The sequence below is a fragment of the Populus nigra genome, chromosome 1 (genome assembly GCF_951802175.1).
Source record: "Populus nigra chromosome 1, ddPopNigr1.1, whole genome shotgun sequence".
NCBI classification, from domain to species: Eukaryota; Viridiplantae; Streptophyta; class Magnoliopsida; order Malpighiales; family Salicaceae; genus Populus; species Populus nigra.
Genome location: NC_084852.1, coordinates 41,126,390 through 41,152,221, shown reverse-complemented (window position 1 = coordinate 41,152,221; position 25,832 = coordinate 41,126,390). Strand labels below are relative to the sequence as shown.

General features: G+C 34.4%; 3 protein-coding genes across 4 annotated transcripts; 1 reads left to right on the top strand and 2 right to left on the bottom strand.

Annotated features, from left to right (window-relative positions):
* The first annotated feature begins 3,698 nt into the window (after positions 1-3,698).
* Positions 3,699-11,661, top strand: LOC133695868 (protein HAPLESS 2). The gene is made up of 18 exons (XM_062117838.1): positions 3,699-3,881; positions 3,984-4,127; positions 4,246-4,334; positions 4,667-4,706; positions 4,990-5,047; positions 5,141-5,201; positions 5,780-5,858; positions 6,620-6,754; positions 7,078-7,272; positions 7,409-7,489; positions 7,572-7,672; positions 8,222-8,339; positions 8,935-8,967; positions 9,050-9,143; positions 9,241-9,329; positions 10,118-10,233; positions 10,702-10,802; positions 10,911-11,661. The coding sequence occupies exons 1-18, from the start codon at positions 3,699-3,701 to the stop codon at positions 11,321-11,323; spliced, it is 2,130 nt and encodes a 709-aa protein (XP_061973822.1). The 3' UTR covers positions 11,324-11,661.
* LOC133695859 (cytochrome P450 87A3) lies at positions 11,534-14,584 on the bottom strand. The gene is made up of 9 exons (XM_062117828.1): positions 14,112-14,584; positions 13,700-14,021; positions 13,465-13,614; positions 12,944-13,195; positions 12,761-12,850; positions 12,600-12,678; positions 12,396-12,502; positions 12,144-12,271; positions 11,534-11,985 (listed from the first exon to the last, which is right to left on the bottom strand). Exons 1-9 carry the CDS (start codon positions 14,303-14,305, stop codon positions 11,874-11,876), a joined length of 1,434 nt encoding a protein of 477 aa, XP_061973812.1. The 5' UTR covers positions 14,306-14,584; the 3' UTR covers positions 11,534-11,873.
* A 5,096-nt stretch (positions 14,585-19,680) lies between these two features.
* Positions 19,681-25,253, bottom strand: LOC133681008 (uncharacterized). Of its 2 annotated transcripts, none has more exons than XM_062104088.1 (14): positions 24,988-25,253; positions 24,824-24,871; positions 24,657-24,717; positions 24,345-24,377; positions 24,062-24,186; positions 23,714-23,848; positions 22,642-22,718; positions 22,249-22,508; positions 21,453-21,509; positions 21,183-21,351; positions 20,878-20,935; positions 20,710-20,795; positions 20,568-20,624; positions 19,681-20,132 (listed from the first exon to the last, which is right to left on the bottom strand). In XM_062104088.1, exons 1-14 carry the CDS (start codon positions 25,124-25,126, stop codon positions 20,037-20,039), a joined length of 1,401 nt encoding a protein of 466 aa, XP_061960072.1. In that variant the 5' UTR covers positions 25,127-25,253; the 3' UTR covers positions 19,681-20,036. The 2 variants fall into 2 exon arrangements, with proteins under 2 accessions (XP_061960072.1, XP_061960073.1); XM_062104089.1 differs by having other exon boundaries at positions 24,062-24,166; positions 24,988-25,080.
* Between the last annotated feature and the right edge of the window lie 579 nt (positions 25,254-25,832).

Genomic DNA, 25,832 nt, shown 5'->3' with positions numbered 1-25,832 from the left:
TGCATCAGAACTAACAACATTGAGGACCATTATTATATTGGAACAAATTGCAGATTAGAAAATGAGCTTTAAAAAGAAAAAAAAAAAAAGAAGATGCAAACCCGAACCAATATCTTAAACATGAGTTAATTTTTTAAATTCACAATCCGTTAAATTTTAAATTTGAATTTAATTAAGAATCTCAATTCTCAATTAATTTAATAATGAAATATGAAATTAAAAAAATTATATCAATTTAAAAAATTTATAAAAGTAAAAAAATAGCAATCGAAAGAATGAAAATTAAATCTAATAGGAAAAAAAAATAGAGGATGAAATCTTAAAAAAATTAAAAATTATATCAACTAAAAAAATAACAATAAAAAGAACGGGGACCAAGTCTAATATATGAAAAAAAAAATGAAGGAGGATGAAATTGAAAAACAATTTAATTTTATAAATTATTTCATGTAGAACAAATAGTAATAAAAAAAACAAAAACCAAATATAAAAAAATAAATAAATTAAAGGGTTGTTCTAAAGATTTAAAGGGTCATACATGAAAATCAAGAAAAAAAATAAGACCATTAACACGAATCAAATGTCATCCCAAAAGTCGATGTTTTGTGATCAAGTGACTCCATATATGCCACCTGAATAGCTCAACCACTATCCATATATGGATACGTGCAACACAATTTATATTTATTAAATAACCAAATATACCTCAAATGACCTTAATTATAAAAATATAAAAAATAGAATGAAATGATGAAAATATCCATAAAGGCAAGCTAAATACATTTTCATTTTATTTGTAACCTAATTATGTAATTTTGTTTTTAAAAACAAAAATATAAAAGAATTCCTAAGTGCCAGTTTAATTTTTTTTCTATATTTTTTAAGATAATTTAATCATTTTATTATACTAATAAAATATTAAAAGACCAATTTATTCTTAATTAACATGATAATGACTAATAGATTTTTATTGAAAAAACTCTATTAATTAGTTTTATTTGAAAATTACAAAATAATCATTATATTATTTCATTTAGGTGCAATGAATTTAATGCTATAGTGATTTTTGCAAATAGCTTTTATTTTTTTAAAAAAAAATTAAATTTAAATTTAACTAGATCTCCTGTTAATAAGGCACATCCAATCCTGCTCCACAATCGCAATTTCTTTTTATTAATTCTCAGATAAAATCTCCAACTCTTCTTTCAAGCCCTCCATTTTTTTTCCATGTCACATTTGATTTGTAGATTTATAAATTCTTCTGACCTTTTTCTCTTTTAATGTCTTTGGCTTTCGTATTTCTTACTTTTAAAAATAAAATCCTGCATGTACATGAGTTTTCTCTTTATCATCTTCAGTTCTATTATACAAAAAAAGGTGTAAAATAAGATTTTTTTTCATGAATACATTAATGTATATACATAAATAAATGGTTTATTCATTATCTTGTTTGGATAACATAATAATCTCATTACGAGGAAATACTAATCCACTGTTAAAATTAGATCACCTTTTCATTAAATGCGTTTAGTGTATTGGATAAAACAAGATTGGACTGAAAGTGACAAATTATATATTGTTTGGACAAAACAAGATTGAACATTGAACAAAACTTGCTGAATTGGTAAAGACAAAGGAGTGTCCAAATTTATTCTAGATGCAAAATTCTTGGGCCATCATAGCAAGTGAAACAAGCTTCTCCAATATCATTGATCAAATCATTATTTCTCATTTTTTTTTTAATATTATCCATTTACCATTCATTTAGTTATTTATTTGATTGATTAAAGTTTGACAAGTTTATTAAAATAAAATTTATATAGGGATTTTATTGCAAGAACTTTTCTGATCTAGAAACTAAATGCATATACTGAAAAATTAGAGGAAAAAAATTACACAAAGGACTTAAATGTTATACAAATAAAATACAAGTACTAAAATAAATTATCTAAAAAATTTAAAAGATCAAAATGAATTTTACAAAAGCTTAATCCACCGACTAATATATATATATATATATATATATATATATATATATATATATATATATATATCCGGTCCGTTCCATATATTTTTTGAAAATTAGCATGTTTTTTCTTAGATATTCTAGAACACTCAAATCCATGACTCTCGTTGGCTAGCTAAAAACATGTATATATTGATAAAATAACACTGTTTGGAAAAATAATTAGTGAAATAGAAAAGGAGAGAGGATTGATAAAAAAATAATAAAAAAGAGACACTTAAAACAGATCAAATCTTTAATCACGACATCATCGACACTATATAAAAAATATATCAACGAAATGAATCCAAAGAAATCAAGAAAAGGTCACCAACGATGACCTGGGTGTGCCACAATTGCAGTCTAAAGATGATGGGTGACTCATTTGTCTTTGACAACAAATGTGATCCACTCTATTTACCTTTGACGACTTTTCTTGGTCATTAAGTTTATCTCGTCGAGGTTTTTCTGATGATAGTGATGATGTCGTAATCGAAGCTTTGATATGACTCCATGGTTTCTTTTTATTTTCTCTCTCTTCTCTCTCCCAATTGTATTTTATAAAGAGATAAGAGAGAGAGAAAAACATCTCAGAAGCACGCCGAAACTCCAATTATAACATCACCAGTACCATCAGAAAAATATGAACAAGACAAAACAAACAACATCAAAGAAAGTGACCAATGATAAATGTAGTGGGTGACACTTGTTGCCAAAACAAATGAGCCAATCGTCATCTTTGGGAGGCAAGTGTAACACACTCAAGTCATCGTTGGTGACCCTATTTGGTGTTGTTGGATTTGTATCGTTGAGATTTTTTTAATAGTATAAATAATATCATAACTAGAGTTTTGATATGTCTCTAGAATTTTTTTCCTGAAATTTTCTCTCTACCCTCTCTCCTCTCTTATGCACAATCCATTTTTTTAATTGAAATGTTGTGTTTTTTGAGTAGCGATAAATTGAAATGTTGTTTTTTCTAATTAAAACATGTATAAAATATGCTATTTTGTTAATTTCGTTTCCAATATTTAAAAAATATATACTAATAAGCAAAAATTGCCTCCATTCCAATCCATTCCAATCCAATCTAATCCAATTTCATATTTATTGTCCAGGCCAGTCTATTTTAATCTGTACTGTTCAGCCCAACTTATCAAGGGCACCTTAAGGTATCAGACCAAGATTGGGTCACTGACAGTGTGGTTGTGGATGCTTTTCAAATAATTTTTCGTGTCAAAATACATGTCAATGATATTTTTTCATTTTTTAAAAATTATTTTTGACATTAGCACATCAAAACGATCCAAAACATACCAACTATATTAAATTTTAATAAAAATAAAAAAAAATTCAAATTTTTAAGAATGCAACTACAGCCGCAGCCGCGTTTCCAAACATAGTCTAAATATGAAAGCGGTGTCGTCGTAGGAGCCCTCGATTAGTAAATTTTCCTTCAAAAAGAATATTATTGATTTGTTGGTGTCATTGTAAGCACCGCAGAAGTGGCCTCTCTCGAGAGGAGAGTAGTGTTAGGTGTACCTGTTGAAGTAACCGTTAAATGGCGGTTACTTTTTTGAAAGCACACCCAAAACCCGCCAAACTCGCTCTTATATATATATATATATATATAATGAAAAATATCCCATCGATTAACATAATCAAAAAAAGAAAAAAAAAGAAAGAAAGAAAGATGAGGAGGCATTATGAAGTGATATTCTTGATTTTCTGCATCTTCCTAAGTTATTTTACTGTGCAAAGTATAGAGATTTTGTCGAAATCGAAGCTTGAAAGATGCGAGAAAGCCTCAGATTCTGATAATGATCTCAATTGCACCAGAAAAATCGTCTTAAACATGGCTGTTCCCAGCGGTTCTGTAAGTCTCCTTTTTTTTAATTAATTAATTAACTATTGTCTAATTATCGAGATTAATTAATGTTGTTAACAAAAATCCCCAATTCTTCTCGTTTTGGTGTAGAGTGGTGGAGAGGCGTCGATTGTGGCGGAAATAGCGGAAGTGGAGGAGAATGCAACTAACTTGATGGAAACAGTGAGAGTACCGCCGGTGATAACAATCAATAAAACGGCTGCGTATGCTTTGTATGAACTTACTTATATACGGGTGCGGCGCGGCGCTTTCTTGGTTACTTGTAAAAAAAGAAGCACACATCATTTGTGGTTTTCATGCTTAATTGATAGGTCGATAACCTTGTGAAATTACTTATGGTTGTAATTTGTAGGATGTCGCTTATAAACCTGAAGAGTATTATGTTAAGACGCGCAAATGTGACCGGGATGCCGGTGCAAATGTTGTCAAGATATGTGAGAGGTGACTCATTTCTCCCCCCTTTTTATTTTATTTTTTAAAGCAACAATGTCCGGTTCTTTGGCACTAGTTGTTTTGCCAATTTGTTAAAGCATGTGATCAGCCGAGTCAAAGTAAAGTTCAAAGTGTTGTTTATTATCCGGTTCGTTGTGATCAACCAACATTTACGAGAAATGGTCCTTTTCTTTTAGAGACCAAAGCTTCTGTGTTCATTTGGACTGTTTCTTCGATCGTCTTCTTCTTGCCTGGAAAGTGAGATTAAGTTACAAAAAAGTTGAAAGTTCTTTTGTGTGCATGCTTACTGGACTAACTGCCTCAGAGTAACTGTTTTGTAGGTTACAAGATGAAAATGGCCACATTATCGAGCATAGTCAGGTGGCATTTCTGATTTCTTGAATCTCATTTGGATTCCACAAGCACCTTACCCCACATACACACCCTACACTTGTACATGCATGTTTAGTAGTACATGGTTCCATAGTGGATTTTGCAACACCATATCCACCAAAGTTTTCCTAGTTAGCAATTAAACCTATTCTTTAAACAGGACTCTATATGCAAAGATTTACCTTTTGTGTTGGTGATAATACCATATTCTCCTTTTCTTCACATGTTTTATTACTCCCCTCTTCCTTTCTCTTCTTTCTTCTCTGCTTAGCCACTCTGTTGTCCTTGTGGGCCCCAACGGCGGGTACCATCATCATGCGGAAACTTTTGTAAGTGCCTTGTCATATGTCCGACATTCTCAGTTTGCCTCTTAAGATGCAGATTGCAATTTTATTATCAATGTATACCTTTGTTTTGAGCAGTCGACAAACTGATGAAAGGGAAGGCCAACACTGCACACTGCGTCAGATTTCCAGGTGATTGGTATGGCTTTTAGAATAAATTGTTTTCCTTTTGATGTTTCTTTGCTAGTAAAACCCCATCCAATCAATAAAAAGTTGTATTAGGACACGCAATGCGGTTTTTTGTTAGTTCAATAATTAATATTTGATTATAGATGTTAGAAGCGGAAACTCATGCCCATGCTGATGAATACAAATGGGTGTCAATAAGCAAGTTGGGCACAGACTTATCTTATTGCCTTTCAATTCTCTTATGATATAAATTATTAACAATCTTTTCACAATTTAGGCATGTGAAATTTTCGAAGCATCCACTGTTTTTAAATGGCATCCTCATTTTTTGCTGAACTTGACTCGTTTAATGAATGAGAAATATGGTTCTAAGAAGAATCTTGTTTATGAATTTGTAATTTTGGAATGGTTTAGCTATAGGATGAGTGGTTAATTGCATTGCCATGAATATTATTAATGAACAAATTATAGATAGTTCAGTTTAGTCTTGTATTTTCTGGTTAATTGCTGTCTATCATAATTATCTTTCCTTCTAACTTTTACAAGTGTTTGATTTTATGCAAGACTAATATTTCATTGTTCACTTAGGTTCCATGTTTTTGGTATTGGACAGCGATCAATGGGTTTCAGTGTACGAATTGAGGTGAAGACAGGATCTAAAGTTTCGGTATATTTTTCTCTACATCAATTGCCTCTGTATACGAACTGTTCAATTTATTTTACTCGAGCTTCTGCTCTAGAATTGCTCGTTGGAACAGATGCCTGCTTAACTTGTTTTCAATTACTTGAATGCCGAGGGAGACTGAAAAATAAAATAAAATCCTGGTCTGAATTAAACATGATTGAGGGCTTCTAACATGATACTGAAATAAATGTTCTGCTAGTCTGTTGCAAATTTGATGGTAGAGTACAGTATGGGCTTGGCATGATTTCATGTTTCTGTTCTTTCTATTTCACTCCAGCATCTTCTCTAGAATTGCTAATTGGAGCATATGCCTGCTTAACTTGTTTGCAATTACTTGCAATGGGAGAATCAAAAAACTTGATTCCAGTCCGAGTTAAACATGATTGAGGGATTCTAACATAATACAGAAATAAATGTCTCTCTGGTCTGTTGCACATTTGATGGTAGAGTACATTGTGCGGGCCTGGCTTGATTTTCATTTTTTTTCCTTTTTATCTAAGTTCATCTTTCTTATTTCCTCACTTTTGCAAGTGAAATGAATTTACTTTTCTTTCCACCTTTTCTCCTTGTTCTAAATTTAATAAGTGTCATCACTGCTTTAAGTTGTTTCACTTTTGCACTCAAATGGAATTGTTTGAGATTGATTTTGGATGGTATCTCATATTTCTTGCTATATTCTTCCTAATTTTAAAAGTCCATGATAAATATCCTCTAGCTAAAGACTCTCTCGGTTTTGCTTGCAGGAAGTTACTGTGGGCCCCGAAAATAGAACAGTAACATCCAAGGATAATTTTCTAAGGGTTAATCTCATTGGAGATTTTGTTGGATACTCGAATATTCCATCATTTGAGGACTTCTACCTCGTCATTCCAAGGCAGGTATGCCCCCCTCACTAATATGATTACCATGGAAGTGTGCTAGCCTAAAAGGAAAAAAGCAGAACTTTTTATCAAGTTAGTTATGCATGTCAAATTTCTCGATGTTTTTCTTAGAAATAATATCTTTTTACCAATAGCTTATAGCGCAATGGTAATGAAATCAATGGTAAAGGGAATGATATGTAATTCAAATCTCTATCATTGTATCCAAATTAAAAAAAAAAGAGGCAAGAAGAAAGGAAAGTCTTTTTCATCTGTTATTGATTGGTAATTGTAAATGCACAATACTGTAGTGTTGAGAGTTTCTTATCTTGTCGTGGAAGGGTGAACCTGGACAACCACAGGATCTGGGAAGGAATTTTTCAATGTGGATGCTGCTTGAGAGAGTGAGATTTACCTTAGATGGTGTTGAATGCAACAAAATTGGTGTCAGTTATGAAGCTTTCAGTGGGCAGCCCAACTTCTGTGCTTCACCATTTTGGAGTTGCTTGCATAATCAGCTGTGGAATTTCCATGATGTTAGTTTGTCAGCTAGTAGTGGTCTCTGTAATTTGTGTCCCCATTTAAGCCTCTCCTAGTCCCAATTTCTGTACCTTGAACAGATTTCTACAGCTGTTGCATGGAGCTAAGAAGAGGGTACTTTATTTATGGCAGGCCGATCAGAACCGAATTAGGAGGAAGCAGTTGCCACTATATGGCGTGGAGGGAAGGTTTGAAAGGATAAACCAGCATCCAGTTATGTTTCCGCAATTTTAGATCTGATGTTCAACAATATGTAAACTATTTGAATTTTATAACTGATATGATTCAACTGCAGAATGCAGGGACTCATTCGTTCTCTATAGGAATTACTGAAGTTCTTAACACAAACCTTTTGATAGAACTAACTGCTGATGACATTGAATACGTCTACCAAAGGTTTGATATCTATAATTACTTTTTGTGATGAAACTTTCTGATGATAAAATGGTTTAACCAAAGGCATGATTTTAAACAATTGGTGATAAGATATTAATATGTAGGTTCATGGGTTCAGAATTACGGCCATGGTTCATGGGGTGTTGCTCCATCTGTATGAGCAATGATAGTTGGTTCATGGATTAATAATTAACTAAAAAGCTCGGATTACTTCTTTTAATGCCTAGAGTCCCTTAACTTGTTTACTGTAGCATGATCATCATTGCAAAATATCTAAAATCACTTTTACGTCAACATTTCTTTTCCATATTTACGAGTTGCAGAAAAGAAAAGATGTAATCCTAACAACTGGTATAAATTTGTACATTATTGCAGTGAATTTTACTAGTTACAAAAACCGGAAAAGATTAGGGAGGGAACTTTCTTTGCAGTAGCATTCTTATCATTTGTGCAATTTCAACAATTTTTTAGTTATGGCATTGCTTGTGTGCGTCACCATGCTTCTATTTAGGTGTCCACTTGTTGAGCTTCATCTTCATTCTTTTGCAGGAGCCCAGGAAAACTTTTAAGTTTCACCATCCCTACATTTGAAGCCCTTACTCAATTTGGTGTTGCTACAGTCTCTGCTGAAAATATTGGGGAAGTGGAAGCGTCATATAGCTTAACGGTATTTTAAACATTGTCCTGGCATATTTGGTCATGATGCAAAAATGCTTAAACACATACATACATGCATGCAATATTTACTCTTACTTGGATCACATTGCTATAAGATAATGATATGTTTTTGTTGATTACTTTCTCTATGTTGATTGTTTTTCCTCGTTCTTTGGCCGGTTATTGAGAATTAAACACCAATTTGACATCTTTCTTTCAGGGTGCATTTGTATTGCATTATGAAGGTTTTTTATGCTACATTTCACATTGATAGAAATTCGTGTTTTGGACCTTTTTTTTCAGTATTTCAAAAATGGAAATAATAAAATTAAGCAGTTTCTAATATCTCCGCAAAATATTATGTTTTGAAATCTTCTAGTATGGGGTGGTTGATGTTGATAGTATTAAAATATGCGAGAAAGTTGTAGGACAAGATCTAAGTCATGTATGTTGGTGAAAGTATTTGACTGGGATGAGAGTTCAAATTAGATATTGATAAGTACATACCATCATTATGTATTGCTGTATTCATGTGATGCTTTAAGGAGTAGTTGCTGTAACACATTCTACCTTTAGCTATTATGATGATCGTCTCCTCCTTGCAGTTTGACTGCTCAAGAGGTGTTTCGCTCATGGAGGTAACATTAACTGCCATATTGATCATAATTCCTAACTATTCACAAAGGACACAATCCGATTTTAATGTTTGAATGGTTGTAGGAACAATTCTTCATTTTGAAGCCCAACGAGATTACAATTCGATCATTTAAAATTTACCCAACAACTGATAAAGCTGCGAGATATGTATGTGCTGGTAAGGTTACAATGGTTTTATTGCAACTTTTCTTGTCACTGTGTGATAACTATGATGGAGAGAAATCTGAAGTCTCAATTATTGTGCTTTAATCCAGCTATTCTGAAGGACTCTGGTTTTAATGAAATTGATAGAGCGGAATGCCAATTTTTTACTACTGCTACCATCCTTGACAATGGATCACAGGTTTGGGGACAATTTATGTACCTGGCAACTGGTCGATTTTCTACTCATGCAAACAAGATCTCTATGAACAATTTCTTATGTGAAGGAGTAAAAGGATTTGAAACTGATTGTCGCAAAATAAGGAAAGAATATAGAAAACGTGTTTTGTCTATGTAAGTGTATGTGTTGCTAAATGGAATAATTACATAAAAGCTGCTGAAACATGATTAATATCTGTCCAACAGGGTTCAATAGTGCATTTGTATTTTCTATGGTGTGGCTGAAAGCTTCCAGATGCTTGTTCTGCCATTCAGTAGCATAAAAATTTTACTTCTCTTTGATCTGCATTTGTGGGTTATTTTTATAATAATTTCTGTTTTGTCTTGATTAATGTTTTTTTTTTTCATTTGCAAATGTCATTTATATCTGTGTAGACCTGACAAGAAAAATCCAGAAGAGGGGGTTATAGAGAGCCGCTAAAATCTACCATTTCATAAATGTTTGATGAGAGTGTAGGAGTTTTCATGCCTAAAAATTTTAAAAGACTAATTTGCTCATATTATTAGTGACAGTACAGATTATCAGCATTTACTTAATGTAGGAGGTGTTTAATTTCATCAAATTCTCAAAATATCTTTATAATAACATAACGTGTTTATAGACTGTTCTTCAGACACACTGGCTGATGCTGTTTTAGTTTAGCATGTGATTTTGTTTCATCTTTGGTCCAATAATAACTGATGTTGGTGAATAATGTGGCAGTAGACTTAATGATCGAATTAACCACATAAATCCTTAACTTTTTGCAGATTGCTCCCTTTCTACCACCAAAGACCAGTGTAAATGGTTTCTTTGAATCTATTGAAAACATTTGGAACAGAATTTGGGAAGGCTTAGTAGACTTCATCACTGGAAAATCCTGCAGGTACTTGTCCATTGATTTGGATTAGGATGACTGGAAGGTTTTTTTTTCAAGGAGATTACCTTTTTCTACGCTTGTTGATGTGGACCTGGATGCATTGAGCTCTTTTGTTTTGCCCTTGTCATTAGGATATATATATATATTCCTTGCAGTGTCCTTAGGCTTGTGCACATCCATTTATCCGTAATTTAGCATTTGCATTATATTATGAACTTAAATGCTTCAAGTAACATTTATATTGGTGAATTGCACCCTGGAATTTCTGCTGGCATTGTGGTGAAATAGAAAGTTCTGATTGACATGCTAAATTTTGAAGGAAGTAGTATTTTTTATTTAGCTGCTCAAATCAAGCCTACTAGATAGAGGGCCATTAGCTGATTTTTTAGCTGTTTAGATGGGCTCGCGAGATCTTGTTCTTTTTCTTAGGTCTTGCAACTGTTTTGATGTAACTTATGTTCCTTTTATGGGCAGACAGAAATGCTCCAGTTTCTTTGATTTCAGTTGTCACATACAATATGTATGTATGAGCTGGATGGTGATGTTTGGTCTACTTTTGTCTATTTTTCCAACAGGTAACAACACTTTTGTTCTTCGAGGAAAAGTAAACTTTATACAGAACTGGAACATTCTTTTCTTATTCTAACAAGGAACGCATACTAAATTGTACTTTTGAGTTCCAGTGCTTGTGCTGCTATGGCTTTTGCATCAGAAAGGACTTTTTGACCCTCTTTATGACTGGTGGGAAGATCATCTTTGGACTGACGAGCAGAGAATCAGAGATACTCGGAGACACAATAAAGATATTCATGTGAATAGACATCATGAGTTGGGAGCAAGACAACACAAGCATAATGCTCATAAGAAAAGAACCATTCATCAAGAGCATAGGCATAGGCATTCAGGAAGGGATACAGAGTACTATCATTATCTTCACCATGTCCACAAGGACAAGAGTAAGCACAGGGGAAGTAAGAAAACAAGTTTCATGCAGCAAGTCTATTTGGATGGAGTGGGGAATACCAAAGTTGGACATCATGGACACAGAAAGGAGAGAGACCATGGAAGGACTGTTAAAATAATCAGTCAGAAGTGAGCTGTTGGATGATTCACACTTAATGTTGCTAGCTGAGCAGACAGAAAATTGGGGTGAATCATGTTACCAGTTATAGACTTATAGAAGATCAGATTGACTTTCTCTAGTTATGTTTGTTTCTTTTGGGCGAGTGTACCTGATATGGAATTCTTTGAAGTGGAATTGCAGTGGTGGCAGCTGTTTTCCATGGAAAGGATGAGACACACTAACTGTTAAAAGTAAATTATCATTGTGATAAGCATGTGTGTGTGAGAGTATATATATATGCCCTTGACCTTCTTTTTTGTACAGAAATTATATACTGACAAACAGGAAATAAAAGGACAAGAATTTGCATTTGGTCGTGATCAAAACTGTAGGTTTGTCTCTGCCTGAGTGAAAATCAGAGCTGCCTGTTCCTTCCGTACAGTATCCAAATGTTACTTTAACCATGACCCTCTCTCACAGATTGCCGATCGCAATCCCGATGGATAAGATTCGAAGTTTGAAGCTCTCAATATGGTGGCTCCAGCCATAGGTATGACTTGCCCTTTATCTTTCTGGTAAGTGATTAAGTAGTAGAGTTATATCTTTTGTCTCTCTCCGTGAGCTGAATGTGATAACCACTTGGAAATTGTAAACCAGGAGTTCGAACAATATTTCCTCCTTTGATCGCTTGCCACCTGAAAAGTTTAAATAATAGTGAAGGTTAGCCTCTCTCTCACACACACATGCACCCATGCGTGCGCACTCACAGACACCCATTGCACACTTGCAATGAACATTCACAGAAACACACTCAATCGATAATTTACGTATGAAAATGTTTGCATGCTATTACCTGGACTTTGTGACCAAGCAATGTAGAAATACAGCCATCTGCACCTTGGTAAACTCTGTTCCAACACAAAATCTCATGCCACCACCAAAGGCCATGAAAGTTTTGGATGCACCATTTACTTCCATACCCTGTACGCCACAGTAGGTTTTATTATAATGGGAAATACATGGTGATTAGAAGGGTGAGAACTCCTTTTAGTATTGAAATGTCCGCAGGTGTTTCAAGTTGAAAGGATTTTCAAATATAACCCACCTTCCATCTCCATGGATTGAAGGCAAGTGGATCTTCATATTTTGCTGGGTTTAAGTGTACAGCGGGGGGACAGACCATTACTGCCCAGCCTGCTGGAATGGTATATCCTGCCATGCCAATTTATTTAATAATTCGAATTGCCATAAAACATTCTTTGCGCACTGTAGTAACTGACACATGTATTGATTGCGAGTAAACACGTACCCTTAAACTGGATATCTCTAAGTGTTTTTCTGAAGATCCCTGGAACTATGTTTGCCAGTCTAACAGTTTCATTAATGACCTGCAAAGTTGAGCTCGTCAGTTTATAATATTACAAAAGCCACTATTATGATATCAAACTGGTGACGAAGTGCTTGGCCCACCTGAAACGTGAATTTCATTGATTTGTATTCCTTCCATGTAAGACCAGAGTTGGCATTTTCCCGATTTTTTAGAATTCCCTCGTGCTCTTCCTGGGAAAAGTGTAAACATCTAGAGCATATTAGGTTTTGAAGCACAAAAGAAAAATCATGGAGAAATACAATTTTAATTACTTTCTTACAGACCGTCAATTCCTTTAGCACCAATGGGTGGTCCGATATAAACTTGACAGCTAAAGTTAGACCCAGGGAAGTTGTTTCAAAGCTGGCAAATAGCAGCACAAACATTAAATCCAGAGCGATTTCCTCTGTAAGGATTGTTTTGTTCTTTTGAAGTTCTTCAAGCACATAATCAAAAAAATCAGTTTCGTGCTTTCTCGGATTTGCTTGTCTTTCCTGTAGCAGGTTCTTTAGCATTCTCATTGCCTTTTTCCTACCCTGAGAATTCATAGAGCAGTCAAGACAAAAAAGGAAAAATGACAATTTTGTTTGGAAATGTGCATTCTCCATTTGCAGAATTGATTTGGTGCTCGAGTGACAGTATTTTAATCTACTCTGGGTTTTTGAACGTGGCTCTTGCTTGCCAACATTTTGGACGCGCTAGTTTGCTTCTAGTTGGTCTGAGCTTGTAGTTTGCAGGTGCTCAAGTATTGTTAACAGAATGAAAGGATGCATTTAAATGATTAGTATGGAAGATTTCAGTTTACCTGTAAGCATTCGTGATATGCTGTTCCTGGAATGTCCAAAGGAAAGGAGATTAATCCTTGTATGAATGCAACAAAGTTCTCCCTGAGATTCTCTGAAGAATTTTCTTGATCATAACTTATCAGCTTCTTCGCCGTCAGATCAAATATCATCTGTGAAAATCAGAAGTGTTGTTAGATTCAGGATAAACAATGTTTGGTTACTCTTTTTACGAGAAGAGGGATAGTATGAGAATACAGTTGCAGTTGCTTCTTTCAATTCAACTGATTCCTGATGAGACCATAGTTGTAATCTATTTGATGCTGTCTGTTCAACTTCAGGGAGCATTTTTCTAAGGCTTTCAGGACCGAAGAGATTAAGCACCATATTCTTAAGATACTTGTACATGAACCCATGTAACGAACCAACATTTTGCCTTCCAAAGATCTCCGTGAATGTATCCGGATACCAGCTCTGGAACAATTTCCCTTCTTGTTGGAAGATAAAGTAATTGAGATCCGGATCTGTTGATACTACAACTGGCCTTCCGACCAAATTAGTCCGGAATATTGGTCCATATCTGAAAGCAACAGCAAAAACTTCAGAACGAATGAAGGAGGTGATGATTGCACAACTTTTTGAACAACTTGGTCATTCACAAGATCTTTACCTTTTCATCCTGTCTCTGACGAATGGAGAAATATCACAAGAAGTATTTGGAGCGAAGAATTGAAGGGTCTCGCCAATAAGTGGCAATCCCATTGAACCTGGTGGAAGAGTGCCATTGCATCTGGGGTTTCTCCAGCGGTAAACCCAATGTGTGATGCTTATAATAATCAAAGCTCCAAAGAACAAAGCCCACATCTTGATCAAATAGAAGTGTCCAAGTACAGAGTACTGGGAAGATGTGGGATTGAGAAGAAGATTTTAATGTTGATATGCTTTTGACAGGAAAGGAAAATGGGAAGGGTAAGGTTACTAGAAATGAGAAGAGTTCGAGGTAGGAAACATGGGAAGAATAGACGGGAAGGAGAAGAAAATGCTTGCATGTATCTCAGCAACCATTAGGAGTCATCTTAAATAGGCAGGGCGTAAGTTAGAAGCAGACAGAAAAAAGCAGTACCAGTTTTTGTTAAGTTGCTCAAAAAAATAGTAGTTGAATATAGAATACAATAGCTGAAAATTATTCTGCTAGAGACCACTTATTGTCCCACGTCAACGGTTTCTATAAGTTAGTGTTAAGAGCCTAGCATGACCATGAAACTGACATGATGTTTCCTTTCTCTGTGCAGATAATTATTTTTTTTTCACTTGAATAAGTAGTCAACGTAAAACAAAACTGAAGCACGAGGCAGAATTTTAGCCTTTTTTAAGGACATTATGCATGAACAGAAGGGCTCTTCCCAAGATTTGAGAAGATAGAGATAGAGGTTCAAAGGATCTGTCTGACCTAACCAAGTGTCTGAAACCAATCTTCAATACGTCATTAAATACGAAAATCTAATGGTTTCACCAGCTTCTCGGAGTCTTCTCAATATCCTTGCTAAATACTCCAGTATCTGTGTGATGTTATATGTTGCCAGTTAGAGATGCCTCACATGTTCTTGTTTTATGCCTCACATGTTCTTGTTTTTCCTTTTCTTTCTTACTTAATTTTGTTAGAATTAGATCTCATCCTAGATCTTCTTTAGCTATGTAATCATTTGTTCATATTGTTAAATGCTAATGTCAAACTCTAGATCTTATTGCATACATCACTGTTGATCTTCTGTACTGTGCTCTAGAAACGTATACTGTATATGCTTTTGTACTCATCTCTCGGAAATAATTTCTGAGTAGTAGGTATAATAAGCTAGTTGATCAGGTTAACCGATTTCGACACATAGAGCACCGCCCCCACCGGCCCATTGAGCCACGGACTGGACCTCCTTGCAACAACCACTACAAATGTAGGTAGGTTACTGTGAATCATGCCCTCCATTATATGCAACCAGATTATAAAATTCATTTCTATGTGTTACTACAATAATGTTGTTGTATTGAGCGAGCTTAATGGAATGAAGTTGAACTATTTAACACCATTGTGGAGACTTTAAAACTTTGTCAGCTAATGTACTTCTTTTGTATTCCTGAGTTTAATATGCATAATCGCAGCCCATCTAGTGTTATTAAGCTGTAAAGATGCTGCTATTCTGGGCTTGTAGGCACTGTTGTGAAGATGTCGGAATGCACCTTTTTATTCAAATTTTGTTATTATGTCTTGAAGAAAGGAAAGTTTCTCATACATACCTGTCAAATGATCATATACACATAATAATGCCAGAGCATATTTTGAATTGCTGTTGTATTTTATATTGTTTTTTACTTGAAAAAACATTAAAATAATATTTTTTTTATTTTTAAAAATTCATCAAACCAATACAAGTAATTTAAAGGTTTTCTTTTCTTTTATCGGTGATTTGTTATCTGGTTTAGAGTCCAGTAGGTTCTTTAAGAGAGTGACACAGACACAGATTGTTTAACTGCTTGGCATGGGCATGGAAAGAGTCTATTTGAGGTGATGCGCATCAATGACAGCTCAGGTTTTCATACTATAATACTTTATAAAATATATGCGTTGCTTGCTACGAAGTAAAGTATTCTGTTCTCTTGTCCCAAAAGTAAGTTTTTTCTATTATCATTCAGAATTGTTGTGTCCAGTGGAAAATTGGGAGAAGTAAGAGCTTTCAGGGTCCTACCTGTCTTCACTGTCCAACGTAGGGGGTTAAGTGGTATCCCACATGCAGCCAAGTGTCCACAACAGGGTGATCCTACTACTACATGAGTCCACTACACCTATCTTTCCAATGATCCGACGGTTCATGATCATCAATGTGGCTGACCTTCTTAATCTATCAAGAAAAGTTAATTGGTTGATTAGTTGTTACCTCCTTATTCTCATGACACGTGTGTGTGAGCAGCCGTGTCCCTCCCAGCTCAGCAGCCGTGTCTTATTGTTGATCTGCTAGATTATGACACTGCCAGCATATGCTATGGACCGTGTATAAGTAATTTAGTTTTGTTTTAACAGGCTATCTTGGGGAGTTGGGGGCAATTTTTAGGTCACAAACGGGGCCTGAGGTTAAGTTCCTAATCTATTGGGTTTTAGGTAATATATATATATATATATATATATATATAAACTTTTCTAGACTTTTTTTTTTCTGGTTTGTTTTGAAATGTGATTAGGTTGTTTTTTAAAATGTTTTTTATTTAAAAATATATTAAAATAATATTTTTTTTAATTTTTTAAAAATTATTTTTGATATCAGCACATCAAAATGATTTGAAAACATAAAAAAATATTAATTTAAAATAAAAAAATAATTTTTGTTGTAAATGTTTTTTAAACACAAAAATAAATAGAGGTTAAGACCTTGAAAAATAAAAGGGCAACCAACTTGTAAATGAAAAGCTGACATGCATGTTGTTGCTTAGTAAATGGTTAATGTAGAAAAATGGATAGATAAGAATGCAGGTGCGGAGATACACGAGGATGAGAGGATTATGGAGAAAGTTGTTCTTCATGTCTGTGCCGTGCGCCTAGGGAATCAGCACTAACATTTAAATTACACTTTAAGTAAAGAAAAAGAGCTTACCTTTTCTTCACTAACATTTGGAAATAGGATTATATATACTAATTAATAGTTAATTGCCCACGCATTACTGCAACTTACGTTTTGACAGTATTATATTAATAAAATCACATCATTATGATAACTTAACCTACTTTCTAGTTACTTGATCCAAACCATGTTTCAAATTAAAATAAATAAGATTTGACTTAAATGGTTTTTTAATATGTTATTATTTTAGATTGATCAAGGTTAAATCGTCGGATCTATAAATCTAAAAGGGTTAAAAATTTTATTTTTTGGAATCTATTTTTATTTAATTATATATTAATAAAAATAAATATTCATAAAAAAGACAATAAATAAAATTATGGAAGAAAAATATTATTTTCTTCATCTTTATTTTCTAATTAATATATTTTTTTTTGGTTTTGACAACAAAAATAATTTTTTAAAATTAATCTCTAAACCAGGTCAGACAACTATACATAATGCAATTCCAAATTGACCATATTATGCTACAATAAGGGTGATGTTTTGCTCTACTTAATCAAGCTTAGTGGAGTTGTTTAACAATTGTCTCTTTGCCTTAACTTTCTTATATCTAGAGATGAAAATTTAACTTGTGAGTACTTATTCCAAGTAAATTGTATGAGTGAATTTTTTAATTAAGTAGTTATTTTATCTTACAGAATAATAAATAATATATAAATATTATCAAATCCTACCATGAAAATATATAAATTTATATCACAGAATATTTATATTTATAGACATACTTCAATATTATATATAACACACACATACAATGTTTATAGTTTCATCATTTGATACACACATTGCTTGTTTATTTTATATTGAATAATAGATAACACTTAGATAATGAATATTTGAAACTTAATAACTATGATATATATACCTATTTTTTTTATAAAATAAATAATAAATAAAATATAAATATGATCTAACAGCTCACCCATATCATTCTTGTTTTAGATACTTTTAAATTTTGCCTTCTCGCAGCATGTACATGGGTTGGCCGCCCCTAGTTTGAGTGTATGAAAGTTCTTAATTGTTTTTTTTAATAATATATATTTCAGAATAAATACGAAAAAATATTAAAGAGCTTCTTTTTTAATAATACATGTCTAGTTGATGTGTACGCTAAACATTTTAACTCACCCTTGTGTTAGTGACTTGGCTGCATATTTCTATCCCGAGATAACACTGTGACAGTACGTAGTCGTTTTGGGTGCTGCTGGTATAGCAAGTCAAAGGATTTTCAGTGGCCACCATACCATGTGAGCAATTGTAATCTGCGTGCGTGTAAACAATGGGCAGCCTGAGGTGGTCTGTTAGCATGGAGACATCAACATTAAGAATGACAAAAAAATTTCAATACCCTTTTTATTTCTCCGACTTCATTAGGGCATAGTTCTTATTCCATTTCTCCTCCCACTCTTTACTTCTTGTATTCGATACACGTTTGGTGCAATAAACAAATAAGCTAAAAATGGAGTCACCCATGACACCAGCTAGCTTTATCATATTCTTCACAAATTTGTGATCTGGAAACAAGACTTTTGGTAGCTTTCGTAAATACAGATTCTTGCGAAGCAATCAAATCTCATTCGATTCAATTCATGCATGCATGTTCTTGTTGTTGACCCTTCTGCATTCTTAGGGGCGCCTTTTCCCTCAATCTCCTTTTAGGGTTTGATAGCATAGACGATTGGGGACTGGGCAGGGCAGTGCCTATTTCATTTCACGAGAAGTTTTGCACGCAGAGGACAAAAACAGTGAAGGTGGAAATGTCGTCAGCTATGCAGCTGAAACTGTGCAGACCTAATGCCACAATCTTGCCGACAAGGTCCTGGACTCTCTCTTCTCGCTGGGTGATTAATACAACTTAATTAAGTTTGTTTATCACTAGCTATGACTTGTAAAGTGATTAGGTATGACTTAATTGACTATTAGTACGATAATACTGATTTCCAATTAGCAACAGCTGATTAAGGTAAATGTTTGACTTGCAGCCAAAAACTAACAATATCTTATTTGGTGGTCTAACAAAACAAGGTTTATAATAATAATAACAATAATAATAATAATCATTTCCAGTGCTAGACTGCTCGTTAGTTGCTTAAACATGCTTGACAGAATCAATATTTGGTGTGAATTAGTGGGCCTCGGCCCCTATCGTGATAGCTGGCCACTTCTGACCAATGTGGGCATCATGCAACCACAGGGGTTTAATATTTGTACGCCTAATTTTGGGACGAGCTGCACCCACCACATTCCCAACAACTACGGTCAAATGCTTTATAGCAGGAGTTTATGAACTCCTACTTGCATATATGAAGTCGGCCTCCATTAATGCAACAGATAAAAGCTCTGTTCCCGCTATAAATAGAAAGGATTGCAGAGGTTAAGGAGAATGCAGCACCGCTCACCACATGTCACTTGTAAAATAATTTAAAATACCACAAAATCCTGTGCCAATTATTCTATTTCACTCCGTCACTCCCCATATCCACCTCGCCACCACTGTGGGCTTTGTGAAGATGCTAATAAAGAGCATGTGGCCGAGGCTTTTATTCAACCAAAATTCCAATTGCATTCGCATTTAGAAATTGCAGTTTGGCCATTAAAATAAATTGCACCACAGTGCATAATCCAACGATTCTTCTATATTTTGCAGAATGAAAAGGTATCCAGATGTACAGCGGATAATGCGACTCTGTAATCTGTAGTTGGATAACAATCCTGTAGAGTTGCATCTAATAAGTTTTGTAACTTACCAAATATGAGATGTAATAGAGCGTGTTAATCTTCCATTCACAAAAATCAAGCCCGTCAACTGTGCATGTGCAATAGGCAAACCAAGAAAAGACGTTGCCTTGGAAGTCTTTTACGCTTGAAACTCTGAACTGCAAAGGAGATGCTGCATGGAAAGGATCATGCCTCGTTGCAATAAGCACTTAAGAGTTCCCATCTCGAAGCTTTGTCACAGATAACTTTCTAAGCTTCCTGTCATGGTTGAGCACAGCGCTTACACTCTCAACCACCAAAATAATCTGCCAAAAAAAATTAAAAAGATAATAATAAGAGATGGAATAAAGGTCAGAATGTTCACTGAAGCATTCATCAACCACAACAAAAGCTGCATGCGAGTTGAATCGTTTATCCAGCTTGTCAGATTATTGATAAATCATAAAGTAATTCAATCATGACTCAGAGGATTGGTAAAAATTTAGCAGGGCAGGTAAACAAATTAAAACAAAAGCAGCACAAACACAGCTGGTGGGTCACTTTCATGCAAATAAGAACCCAGCGTGAAGGATGTGAATCTACAGAATATGGAGATGACTAATTACACCCATATTCTTGATAAGGGTGTGAATCAATTACATACATGTATAATGAAGTTTGTCATAGTTGAAACCATGACTGAGAACTATCCAGATGCTAGCAAAGAACAAAGATTATACTGCAAACTAGATATCACATACCTGCAAGCATGCATATGCCATACCAGTTGCATAGTAGAAGTTTGCATTGCCTGTCCCCTGCAAATTTTCACTAAATGAGCAGTGTTTAAGAGAATTATGGAAGTAATTTGACCAAAGAGACAAGCATCATGAAGAGGCATACCCTCCAAATCCATAGATTGTGCATCACAGGGCTAAGAAGGGACACTCCAATATATCCACATAAGAGGAAGAAAGAGAACTTCATATCTGCATTGCATGCCATTTAGGTGGTGTACGACACCAGACCAAGTACAAATTCATCAATAAGAAAGATAACCTACTAGTTTACCTGCTAATTCATCAAGAAACAAACCCAACAAACCCAGGTATAGAGCTGAATCTCCAACCTATTCAAAATTGAACCATGATAGTAGAAGGTGAAGCAATTAGATTCTTCAATATATACATAAAGAATAACAAAAGTGCACCCAATAATCATTTGTTGTCATGGCTAATGGGGTAATTATCTTATCCACTTTTCCAAACTATTGTTCACGTGTGATTGACATAAAGAAATCATATGATGTTATGTTGAACATTTGTTTATGTGAGGGTGTACAAATGGAGTGCAGATGAAAATAGCAAGCAACTCACTGACGGATAGGATTTGAGCATTGAAGAGATTGCAATGTAGATGAAAGCCAAAAAGCAGGGCCGGTGCTTTAGCCGTATGGCTAATGGCAATATCATAAACAAAATATTCAGGTGGAAAACTATCATAAAGAAACTTCTGAAGAAGTCAAACACTTCAGCAAAGAAGTACCTGCAATTGAAATGAAACAGATGTCAATCTAAGTGCCACACCCCATATTTAGTGTTAGAGTACCCCACATCTACAAAGAACAACAAAGAATTTAGGCTCACCACAGAACACCAATATTTGGTGACATATCTTCCATTGTGAGAATGAATCCATATGTTCTGCAAAATAATGCCAGGCATATATAACTATCAAGAAAGTTCAAATAACTACAGCATAAAACACAATTTTGAGAAGCCACATGGAACTTCTTGATGTCAACGTAAATGTGAAGCAATAAAAGTGTTTTTAAAGTGCGAGCAGATTTAATGTTCTTTGACAAGTTTAGATCAACTTGCCTGGTACAGAATTAATGCAATTTACAAGGAAAGGAGCTCCATTCCAAGTGTTTCACACTGAGCTAACTTTAGAAACAATAGACTACAAATTCTTCTGTATAGAAGATGAATAATAAGTAATACCCAAGAAATTCCCAGATCCTCATTAACTTATAAGAATCTAGAAGTGAATTTGAAAAGTTTGTGATATCACTTCTGTTGATTCTGTACAAAATATCAACCAAACTATGGGGCTTCTGAACAAATTCATTTAAATAGGTGCTTGTAGATTTTTATGTGGCCAAATCTTGCCTCCATATGGATCTAACCTTTTAGATTAGCACAGGTTAAGCAAAGTTTTTTCACATACATCACCAGCCTTTATCACAATTAACCTAATTTTCATACATGGTTGCTAAACAGTGTTAGTCTTAGAAATGAGCACTCACTTCTCAATAATCCATTAATCTGATTCTGACATTGATTAACAGAAGAAAACTTGGGAGAGCAGTGTTATCATTCAAAATCGTGCAATACATGATGCAAACCAGATGTAATAAAGGAAAGAATATCCAACTGATACCTTTGAAACATCTCCCACAGACTACCATGTGGTTTAACAGATATACTGCATAGAACCAGAACATAGGCGGACCACAGAGAACTCCAAAATAAGAAATGTACGACTGGTCGCCATGAAAATGTAACTTCTGCCTTTGATTGGTTGGTCTCTTGTTGACCACAGTTATCACTTGAGTGGTTATCTCCATTTTTACCATATCCCTTCTGCAGGAACAGCTTTCTGGGTGGAGAATCAGGACCATATCCCAACAAAAGAATCACCTGGAGCAAAACCAACAAAACACAGTTTTTAGAGAGTAATTCATCAACTGTGTACTTCACAATGGATATTCCACTATGTACTATGGTTAGAACCCAGTATTTTAAGACAAAGTAAGCAGAAAAGGGGCATTACTGGAATTATTAGGATTGCAGGATAAAGAGACAAGTGTGTCGACATAACCCATCCAAATGCTGCCAGAGGAACTAGTCCTGCACTCCATCAAATGAACAATATTTCAATAAAAGATGCAGGATATAGAATATTAGTGCCAGGATAGCATATAGTCTATTCATGGTCTGTTGCAAATATACACACTCTTATTCTGGCAAATAAGTTTTATGAAGAGATAACCATGGAATATTCTAGCATGCTTGGTATGATATCTGGCAAATCACTTTATATCCATCATACTTCCAAGGGGCTATTGTCTCCACCCGACCCCCCGCCCCCGTTGAGAAAAGCCAAAATGCTTTCTATAAGCCTGCAACCTTGTGGTAATATGGAATAATCAAGGTCAACTCTTCTACAGTCTTAACTTGATACCAGGCCTTGTTACACTTTTCAAATTCATAAAATGATCAACCATAATTACATTTTTCAACCAGTTAAAACCCCTAAAACATATCATAATTCAAACCAGTTACCCCTCAAACCTGAGACAAGAGACCAATCACTTAAGGGTCCTAATAAGAGATCTTTCACAATCCTCTAATGCTTACACAGAGATATACCAAGCCTTCTTTATTCAGAACAATTTCACCTGCCCCAAAATTGCTGTTATGAGTGAAACAATTAACATAATGGGCATAAACTACAGCCAGACAAGGGTATCAATGCTAGACGAGCAAGTTGATACACTGGATGAGCATTATATTGAGGGAGGAAACCAAAAGGGGGTATATGCCATGTATAAGCAAAACATTACTCAAAACTGGAGACGAGTTTTGGACAACATTATCAGAAGCCTTGGTATCAAAATTCATGTGGCCGTACAGGAGCAGCCATCATTACTAACAAAAGTGCAGAGCAACAAATTTGTCACCAAAATTCAGTAGTCCTTTTCAGACTACTGAGATCATTTTGTGGATTGTGTAGTTCTCATCCAAGTTGAGTTCACAAAAGATGGAGGCATGGATCACAAAGATAATCTCAAAAACAACCAATCGATTCGTCATAATCTGGAAAAAGTCCATTACCATCTTACCTTTACAAGCACCATGAAGTGCCAGTATGACAACCAGATTTTCAACTGGGGAAGTTGATAAACCCACACATGCAGCTATCGTGAAAGGATTCCATAAGTATACAAGTGCAGCAATATCTCCAGAAGAAAGTAAATCTAAAAATAAAATCAAATTTAAACTTCATCAGCCAGTAAGAAGCAGAGAGTACACTTTGTTTCTGAATAAATTCTATCAAGAATGCATTTGCATACAAGAAACCAAAAAGAAGAAGAAGAAAGAAAAGAAAAGATAAAAAAGCAATATAAAAATTCTGAATCTAAATGTTATGTATAGTGAAAGTTGAAAATAACATCTCATAAATTAACTACCTGAACTTTTTAATAGATCAACAATGTCAAGTGAATTTAAGCTCTGTCTATATGCCATCTGTAGAGTGTGGCCGGTAGCCCGAATAAACAAAGCACTAATAATATCTGCAATGACAAAAACCAAACTGTATCCAAGAATATGTAGACTATCATCTGCATCACTACAAATCGACACAACTTCAAAACTAGAAAAGGAGATTTTTTAAAAAACTAAAATCTAAGTTGCTTTAAAAAACCAAAAGAGTTGCACAAAGATCAAACATGCAAGGCGAGAATAGCATACCTGCAAAGAAGATGATTAGGTTGCCCTTCAATTCTGCAACACCCGATCAATAAATTACCATGCTATAAAAAAAAATCAAGGAATTCAATAATAACTACTTCAATGAATGATTGATAGCGGAGAATTAGTTTGGTATTTAGTAATCGCATTCCAAGATTTAGCTCACATTAATTTATTTTTTTTAAATGTGAATTAACAGTGATTGAGCTGGAATCATAAAACTAATTACTAATTAACAAAGATAAACAAACAAATTATCAAACTTTTAACTCTGAATTGATCTCATTAAAACAATTAGGACAGTAGTAGTACCTTTTAACAGTGAGTGGACCAAGAAGTGAGAGTAACAATGGAGATCCATGGTACATCGATCCTATAAATAAATATAAAAATATAAAAATAATAATAATAAATCATTTCTTGTACATTATTGGCTAGATAAATATAAAAAAAAATTCACGTACAAGAACAATAATTACCAGCATAAGGAGAGATTGATGATTGCTTCAACCAGTAACCTTCAGCCACTAAATTAACAGCAAAAAAGCACTCAGTGAAAATTAAATTAGGCTGTGAGGTCGAAGAGAGAGAGAGAAGGAGAGAGAGAGAGAGAGAGAGAGAGAGAGAGAGAGAGAGTATTTACGGCGGCGGAGGCTGACGAGAGGAGTGGAGACTTCGGGGCGAGAGGCTAAGTTGAAGGTTTTAGGGAGGTAAATTAGAATCAGCCTTAACATTACGGATGCTATTAACCATCTCCAAAATCCTCTCTTCTTCTTCTCCATTTCGTCTCTGTTTTTCACTGAGAGAAAGAAAGGAGCTCCAGCTATGTTTTAGATCGGAGTTTGCGTTGCTTTTTATGTTCACCGTCGTTTCAACTGGGGTTTTACACTTTAGATTAGAGGATACGATCCCGTTTTGCCTTAAGTGAGCGCTAATGGGTTTATTAACTTCGCCTTATATTTCTTATGTAACAAAAGAACTATACAGAGGTGATGGGAACTATTTGGCAATATTATTAAAAAAAAAAATTGATAGGTTCACTTTAAAACCTTTATATTCAAGTTTCTATTTAATTTAAATTTAAAATTAAATTATGTGACAATTTGTTTGATATGACCTGATCGACTTGATTAATTCAAAAACAATTCAACTAACTAGTAGAAAAAAGTTTGAAGATAAAATTGATAAAAAAAAAAACTTTTTGACCGGCTTCTTACCTAACTTGAATTTAAAATCAAAACATGTGGGGGTTGCACCGACATGATCTAGTCTATTTGATTAGTCCAAAGACAACTTACCTAATAGGTAAAAAAAAGTATAAAAAACCCTGAGAAGTAGTTCAACTAGTCAGACCTTTGACTTGCTCCATGATGGTCACGAGTTCAAGTCCTCTCAGGGTCATTGGAGACTTACATGGTTGTTAACTTCATGGCTCATGAGATTAGTCAAGGTGTGTGCAAATTAGCCTAAACACCTACGTTAATAAAA

Bases quoted from the DNA above. Each gene is read 5' to 3' on its own strand.
- LOC133695868 (XM_062117838.1), top strand. From the start codon at position 3,699: ATGAGGAGGCATTATGAAGTGATATTCTTGATTTTCTGCATCTTCCTA. The intron at 5,859-6,619 runs GTATATTTTTCT...TTTTGCTTGCAG, and splicing joins AGACAGGATCTAAAGTTTCG to GAAGTTACTGTGGGCCCCGA. The intron at 7,673-8,221 runs GTTTGATATCTA...ATTCTTTTGCAG, and splicing joins ATTGAATACGTCTACCAAAG to GAGCCCAGGAAAACTTTTAA.
- LOC133695859 (XM_062117828.1), bottom strand. From the start codon at position 14,305: ATGTGGGCTTTGTTCTTTGGAGCTTTGATTATTATAAGCATCACACAT. The intron at 12,503-12,599 runs GTACGTGTTTAC...TTGGCATGGCAG, and splicing joins TAGAGATATCCAGTTTAAGG to GATATACCATTCCAGCAGGC. The intron at 11,986-12,143 runs GTAATAGCATGC...TAAACTTTTCAG, and splicing joins TGCTTGGTCACAAAGTCCAG to GTGGCAAGCGATCAAAGGAG.
- LOC133681008 (XM_062104088.1), bottom strand. From the start codon at position 25,126: ATGGAGAAGAAGAAGAGAGGATTTTGGAGATGGTTAATAGCATCCGTA. The intron at 24,378-24,656 runs GTACTACTACTG...CGGGTGTTGCAG, and splicing joins GGTCCACTCACTGTTAAAAG to AATTGAAGGGCAACCTAATC. The intron at 22,719-23,713 runs GTAAGATGGTAA...GATGGAGTGCAG, and splicing joins ACTTCATGGTGCTTGTAAAG to GACTAGTTCCTCTGGCAGCA.